Genomic DNA, 8,372 nt, shown 5'->3' on the forward strand with positions numbered 1-8,372 from the left:
AGCAGCTACTGTGCCACTTGCATGCCAGTCACTGGCTTATGGCAAAGACGATTACTGCCACAATGTGAAGCCACTACAACACTATCACGTTTCTTTTTATCGATAAAATAAAAACAGCCTGTTGTTTTTTACATAATTGTATGCTAGTGACATTGTGTGTAATGTATTCACGAGTTTTTAACATTGCCAATTTGTAGTTAGAATTTACGAAAGTATCTGCAATAGTAGCCTTAATTTTTTTTACATTGCCACGTGAGACGTTTGCATGAGACTCAGGGAATGCCTGAGAGTCCTTCACCTGGACATGAGCTCCCCTGGCTTACCTGGAAGTCCTTAAATAGACTTCGGACGCAGGTCGGCCGTAGTAAGGACAATCTGTTCAGGTGGGGATTCTTGGATGGCTCAAACTTGGAGTGCAGGTGCGGTTTTGTTCCCCAGTCGATGAAGCACATGATGTCGTGCCCTGAGTGCCCGAGCAACTGCACTTCTTCTTATTCGTTACGCTCTTGGCAGAGCGGTCGTGGTCACGTTGAGGCGTTGTTCACATCACATCGGTTGTAGAGGCGGATACAACTCTCCGCACGGTCTCCCTCCATCTCTCTCTATTGGCAGACTGTCTGGTGCAGTCACATAAGCGGTCTCCCACTGCTGCTTTCACTTGGTCGGTCCAGCGCATTGGTGACCTGCCACGCGATCGGATTCCTGGACGACCAGTCGTTCTATGGAGTTGTCATCCCGCCTCGAGACATGTCCGAAGTATTGCAGTATGCGCGACTGTACTACGATTGATAAACGCTGAGTGACATCGAGCTCCTGGAGTATGGACACATTGGTACGGAACTCAGCAACTGCACGCAGGAGGATTTAATGAATGCTGCTGACAACGCCACTCTTGTAGCGGAGTTTTGGGCTGACACTAGTGTCCGACCGAAACTAGTTTTACGACCGAAACCGAAACCGAAAACGAATTTCGGCAACGGTGTCTATTTCGGCCGAAACCGAAACCGAAACTTCCTTACTAGGCTCATATTTTGAAGGAAAAATAAAGAAAACGTTATTATAATCAGTCAGTCTTTATTGTTTTCTCTTTAAATTGCATTAAAATTGAACTTATAAAGCGCCTTTTATACTCTAAAAGGAATCAAATTATGTATTAAAAAAGAAAAAGAAGGATTTATAGTCTAGATTTTTTTAATTATTCGCAATATTCAGGACATCTACATAACCCGTCCCATGGTCGGGTCTTTTACCTTAATAATTTCTCAATACAAAATTGGTAGTACGTAAGTTAGTATCTACTGTACTTGCCACTTGGATACCTTGATGATAAATACTAAAATGAACTTTGAAACTCTGAATCCATAATATTATCACCATGAAATGCACTAGGTATAGTCATTACTAACTACCTACTTAACACTTAACTAATGTTTGTTTACGTATAGCATTTGCGAACCAAAAATAAATTATAGGTTAGATTAAACTTGATTATACTTTTATCAGTCATCTACACTAATATTATAAAGAGGAAACTTTGTTTATTTGTTTGTTTGGTTGTAATGAATAGGCTTAAAAACTACTGGACCGTTTTAAAAAATTCTTTCACCATTCGAAAGCTACATTATCCACGAGTAACATAGGCTAAATTTTATTTTGAAAATATGTAGATAATGTAGTCCACGCGCGCGAAGCCAAATATTTTTTTTTAATATTTACTACCCGCTCTTATGTTACAACGACATAAAACGAGATAAAACTTACCAAATTCAAAATAAATCACTCGAAAACTCGCCACCACAACAAAACAAAACTAACAGCAAACAAACAAGCGAGCGAATCACGACATTGGCTCTGATCGGATTCATTCACTCATTCAACGCGCCGAACATGACCGATAACAGCGCGGAAACTCCCGAATGCACATTCGGTTTCGGTCGTAGTTTCGGCAAGTTTGCCGCCGAAAACGAAACTAAACCGAAACTCGTGTTTTACCGAAACTCAACCGAAAACGAAACCGAAACCGAACATTCGGTCGGACACTAGCTGACACTGTGTAGGTTTGTTGTGGACACGATAACAAGAAGATAAAGGACTCACCTCCAACTCGTTGAGGCGCTGGATGCGAGGCGTGAACCGGAGTCGATCTACGTCCACCGCGAATGGCGGCTGCCAGTGCTGCAATAAATAAATATAAATACATATAAGCAACAATAAATAACAACAGACAACTGCGTTTTGTGCGATAGGTGTGTGATTTCGCAATAAACTTCACATACACGGTGTTTACTTCTAATCCTCGAGATTTCGCAATACGTCCTTTAGAGCACCATAAGTTAATTTTATTTAAACTTGCACAGAATAAAAAAGTCGTAAGGAAAATAATAAATCAAATTAATAACCAATATTCAGAAAAACCAATATTTTAAGCACTAAAGATAAATGGTATAAAGTGTAAAGTGACAAATACCTAATATAAACAGTAATATTAAGTAAGCAGCGTTTTTTACTGCCACGAAAACCATGCACTCAAATATCAAGAAAACATATATGGTCTTCTCTATAGTGTATCTATTTATATTTCCACCATAAATAAGTAGCAAATATTGACCTAACTGTACGTACAGTCAACAGCAAGTTAAAATATACATTTTTATTGCAAAATTACAACTATGCAATACACCATAGTGTGTTGCTGACTGTACTTTAATATGTATTTAAATCTGAATGCGATACGAGAGGAAATAGCCAGTGTGCCTCAACGCATAAACGGAGCGGATTATTAATGAATGCTGAATTTATAAGCCGACGTATATGATGGCACTGGTGACCGAACAGTGTAATTGCTCTATAAAAATAATAGTGAGGATAATAAATACACTTTTCCTGATTTCTATTATGAGTGAACTTGTTGTTACCTTTTATTATAGCACAAGAATCATTTTAATAGATGTTTCTTGTATCTACTTATAAAAAAACTTTGCATGAAACAAAAAACAAATATTTGCAGCTACTATGTTAATCATTTGGAATAATATTGCTAACGAGATATTACTCTATTATGTAGTAAATGAATAACAAAACTTTTAAGATTACTTTGTCTCATTCATGAAAATAAAATATCCGATAGCAATTGCAACTTTGTTTACATTAGGTAATCTTCTTTCAAAACATTTACTTAAATTAGGCACACTTTTCAATATCTTTTTAATAATTCGCTTTTAATTGGTATTGTAGGATTCGAGAGATTTTATTCAGAGGGCAGAAATACCTTTATAAATTTGTTAGTATGAGTAATAATGATGTACCTACGTCTGTTGTGGGTTAATCATCATCATCATCATGGGTCATCTTATCTTATCTATATATATAAAAGAAAGTCATGTTAGTTACACCACTTATAACTCAAGAACGGCTGAACCGATTTAGCTGAAAATTGTCAGGGAGGTAGTTTAGAGCCAGGAGAAGGACATAGGATACTTTTTAACCCGTTCGAAATAAAAAAAAGTCTGCTTTTTCATTGCCATTAAGGCGGAACAAAGTTCGCCGGGTCAGCTAGTTATAAATAAAACAAAGTCACTTCAGTGTCTGTCCTCCCTCCCTCCCTACATGTTTTAATCTTTAAAACTACGTATTTTGATGCGCGTTTTTTTAATAGATCTATTAAAAAAACGCGCATCAAAATACGTAGTTTTAAGAGTGATTCAAGAGGACGGTTTTTAAGTATAATACATTGTACCTGTGCGAAGCAGGGGTCGCTAGTTTTGGAATAAAGACTATCATTTTAGCTTTTGGGCATTACCTACATAAAATTAGATAATTATTATCTAGATAAGAACGGACTGTTATACAATCATTAGTTATAAATTGATTTTATCATCTTTTCAAAAAGCAACAAAATAATGTTGATGAATGGTGGTTTGTCCAATATTTTTTCATAATCATGAACATCAATATTCAATATCTTGAAAATTATAATAGGCGCTTAGATGATAAAGAGTTCAATAACACCTTGATATTGACATAACTTGTTTAATCACTAAAAATATATTATTGAGGAACGTTTATTTGTAATTGAGTTGATTAAATACAATGAAGCATTGGGGGAGGCCTATGTTCAGCAGTGGAAGTCCTATGGCTGAGATGATGATGATGAGATGATGAAATACAATGAAAATAACTTATGGGTCATTCCATGACAAATGTTACCGAGGGTGAAAAACTAAATATGTTCTTTTCGCATTACATCTGATGAATTTTGAAAGTATACATTCCTAATTATAATGTGCACCAAAAAAAATCTGAGAGAAACAAGTAATTTTTAAGTTATTAGTCTTCAAAGTCTATACTTAAGTCAACTGTCTGAATGATCATTTTCTCTCTAATTATTAGTAATACGCTTAAAAAAAAACTATCAATCTGTGAAACGTTTTGCCACTATATGATTCGAGGGTATTTATCATAGTATTGGTAGATAACGTCATAGTCCCAAAAAAATTGATAATCATCAAGTTTTAAGTGTGTTTTCTTGTTACTTCGGCGATGTAACACCCGAAACAGAAAAACAGGTATTTGTTTTATTATTGTACCTTACACATGGATTAGGTTAACAATATTTGGTAAAAAAAAGGTCATGGTAGTAATGATTTCAAATACTAACTAATATCTGAGCATGATACTAATTTAGTATGTTTCTTTCATGATTAAAAACTGTAACACCCGAAACGTTTCGGGTATTACATTTTTATTTATGTGTCGATATTGTGTGCATATTGCTTGGAGAAGTGAAAAAGTATTACTGTGAGGGTCCTTTGACCTCCCACTAACGCTGGAATCGGAAAAGGAGTCATATTTCTCAATTTAAGACTTTTTTGAAATGTCGACTTAACACTAAAATTAAGGTATTGCTAAAAAGGGTCGATGTTTGACATTTCCAATAAATATCGTAATTAGAAATTAAAGTAATGCTATTTCAAGCCAAAAACAATAGAAAAAGCTATATTCTGAGGAAAAATTAAACTTGAACTTTGTATATTTTTTAAAAAAAGCTGCTTCGTAATTTCAAACCAGAATTCGCTCTAATTGTGTTTATTTGTTGTACTTTTTATTTTGTAGTACCTAGATACTAATAAAACACCGATTTTATCGATAAAACGCGTTGAATTTTCGTACTCGTAACACCCGAAACAAAACCATTGTAACACCCGAAACAAAGAAAAAATTTATAAAAAAATAGTAAAACGTTTTATTTAACAGTGATTGTATGTTACATGGTTTGTAAATTTCATACTTTAGAAGTCCTGTAAGTTTTAGGTATGATTCCTTAAGAAAATTCGCTAAATCTCGAGTAAATGCAGCAACAGTCAGAACATAGAGGCAAAATCTCGTAACGCCCGAAACGCACACTTTTCGACTCATATTTTCGTTATCCTACATTCTAAGCTGTACAAACTTTATTATTTAAATAAAACAACTAAAAACGGACAGATTAAGGCACTAACATTATTAAAATACTATTTCAAAATACATGAAATTGTTGAATATGTGTGTACGAACGTAACACCCGAAACGATGGAATGACCCTTAGGGGTCATCCATAAAGTACGTCACACGTAAAGAGGGGGGGAGGGGGTCGACAAAGTGTGACATGGTGTGACAAGGGGTGGGAGGGGTCCTAAGTTTTGTGACATCACATTTCGAAATCTAATATATCTAGAGGTACTAATCACGTAATTTGAAATATAAATTAAACTGAAAAATACCCCCACCACTTAAGCACAACTCCGTCGAAGTCGAAAACCTAGGAGAGTTTTAATGGGCAACCAATGAAGCCATTAAATCAATAAAATCTTTTGTAGGAATTATTTCACATTTAAAATCTAATTCTACTGGCCTATAATGCCGCCAAATGAACCGTACCTCGCGCGTGATTTTATTGTTTCTATTTGTTGCTATTTTTTGTTAATTTAATAATTTTTCGATGTGAAATTGCAAAACATGTGACGTCACACTAGGGGGGGGGGGGGTCTCAGAAATGTGACCACCTGTGACAAGGACGGGGGAGGGGTCAAAAAATCATGAAATTCGTGTGACGTACTTTATGGATGGCCCCTTATCAAGAACATGCGAGATTCAAAATAACACTACATTTGTTTGACAACAATGGTAGAATTTAAAAGTAAACAAAGTAGATAGAAGGCCTTTAAAACTTGTTCATTTTATTAAATAATATTTCTTAATTATCATTTAAAGACTAAATCGAACAAATGAATTTAAAAATAATGGAACTGATTAGTTTCTTGCAGAAGTTAAATAATTTTACATTTTGGTAAATTATTTCATAACATTTAACAACATTAATTTAAACATATTATAAGTTAGTCAACTTGAAGACAATTTGGTCTAATGATGAGGAGGAAAATTGATTCATCAATTAAAGGAATGTACAATAAAAGTACATATCGCAGGTAGACAGTAACTAACCTACAAAATTATGATTTTAAAATTGGAACCCTAAATAATGAGTTACAAATACTTTTTTGCAAAGCAACAGGTATAGAATCATTCTGAATCAGGGACATAATGTGAGTTTCAAAAAAGGTTACAATAAAACAAGGACACAATCACATGTCATTTTATCCTCAAAATTAACATTTAAAACCTAAAATTCCCATGAGGGAACAAGCATTTTAAGCAGATGCCAAATTTTACACAGAGAAGGGACCATTTTTTGGTTAATTCTATACTATCCTTTCACAAATTTTGTAGGGAGGTAAGTGTTTGTCTCATGCACCACTCCTAGTTTTACTAAATTTTCATAATATTTTAGTTTAGTAATAAATATTAAGCAAATGTGTTCGATTTAATGACTAATTCAATTAAATATGGGGCAATCAAAACCTATGATGATTGAAATATATTTTTGTAAGTAGAAGTGACAGCACATCAGTGTTGAAAGAATTGGAATCATGCACAATATTGTCCTTGTTGAACTGTGCAATAGTGGTTTTAACACTCAAATGAATGGTTCAGACATTTCTCAGAACAAAACCTTTGTAGGACTTGCATATTAAAATCAGATGGGTATGTATATGTGCATGCACACTGTGAACCCCAGTAGATTTTGTAACAAAGGCAGCACTGATGTTAAATATTTAAATTTTAACAAAAAATCCTAAGCAATCTACTGCCACTGTGGGGATTGCAGTTATTTACGACAAAAAAGTCGCGACAATTCTTTTTTTATCTAAACTATCGTAGGCAGGAGGACACTACACAAAATGGCAACCAGATTTTCAATACAATATTGCATCCTCATACAACAAAATTTAAATGCAATTGCAGTACACAATTTACTTCAAATGGTGCTTTGACACGTATTATTCAAGATTAAATCATAAAACCGAAATTTAGATAACACGCAAATGCTCTACACGGTGTAATATGGTTGCATCACACGAAATCTGCGTATCGTTCTAAGGTTAGAAAATTACATTGCAACGCGATAATTTACACTGAAATAGGCTAATTGGGGCAAAAACGGTAAGATGCACGCTTTGAAGACAAAGAAAGTCACTCACCGCTGGTGGTTTTATCTTGCAGATCCCTGACTTCTCGGCGATTGGCCTTATTTTACTGATGTATGCCAGAGGATCCAGGAACTCCTCTGGGGTAGGCTCGAAGACAGGAGCCTCAGGGGGCACCGTAAAGGTGAAATTATCCGGTTTCATGGGGGACGCTGAGTCCCCCATACTAACTTCGACATTGGCTTCGTCACATTTTCCCATTTTTATGAAAAATGGTATGCAGTTCACACAATAAAACTATAAACAACTATATAACATCATCAACCGTTAAGGAATAAATAATGCACGACCACAAAGAAATACAAGCATTAGAATTACTCTTTCCATAAGGAACCACAATGAGTTAAATTATTGAAAATTATCACTAACAAATAACAGCACCCACTTGCACGTCCGCCATGCGAAATTGAACTTTCGAAACCAGTGTTGCCTGACTAAAAAAATAATTCAGGTTCTCATTTTGTCATTTACGAAGATAGTGTAAGTAAATATAATATTTTGTAAGGACATGCATGCACTGGTAATGAAATATGTATGTCGGCGCCGGACACAGATGCTGCAAATTATTATTGATGATTAATAGTACCAATCTTAATATTATGTTATCTGTAGAAATCTGTAGAGCAGAAGGTTTGTGATTCCTAAACGTAACACCCGACTGATGCGCAGAAAAAGATAACTGTCAATCAGTTGTGTCATGTCAAGTGTGAGCAAGCGGCTACGAGGTTATCTTTGAGAGCGTGTTGAGTTTGGTGGAACGTTAAATTGTAGGAAAAGTGATTGTCAACC

General features: G+C 35.0%; 1 protein-coding gene across 1 annotated transcript in view; it reads right to left on the reverse strand.

Annotated features, from left to right (window-relative positions):
- The window catches only part of LOC135084121 (uncharacterized), a 57,172-nt gene extending 49,173 nt beyond the window's left edge, over positions 1-7,999 (reverse strand). Inside the window, exons 1-2 of the mRNA XM_063978866.1 lie at positions 7,578-7,999; positions 2,098-2,175 (exon numbers count right to left, since the gene is read on the reverse strand). Of these exons, the coding sequence (XP_063834936.1) occupies positions 2,098-2,175; positions 7,578-7,784 (285 nt within the window). The 5' untranslated portion in view covers positions 7,785-7,999. The remainder of the gene's footprint in view (positions 1-2,097; positions 2,176-7,577) is intronic.
- Positions 8,000-8,372: the final 373 nt, after the last annotated feature.

Source organism: Ostrinia nubilalis, chromosome 25 (genome assembly GCF_963855985.1).
Source record: "Ostrinia nubilalis chromosome 25, ilOstNubi1.1, whole genome shotgun sequence".
Taxonomy (NCBI): domain Eukaryota; kingdom Metazoa; phylum Arthropoda; class Insecta; order Lepidoptera; family Crambidae; genus Ostrinia; species Ostrinia nubilalis.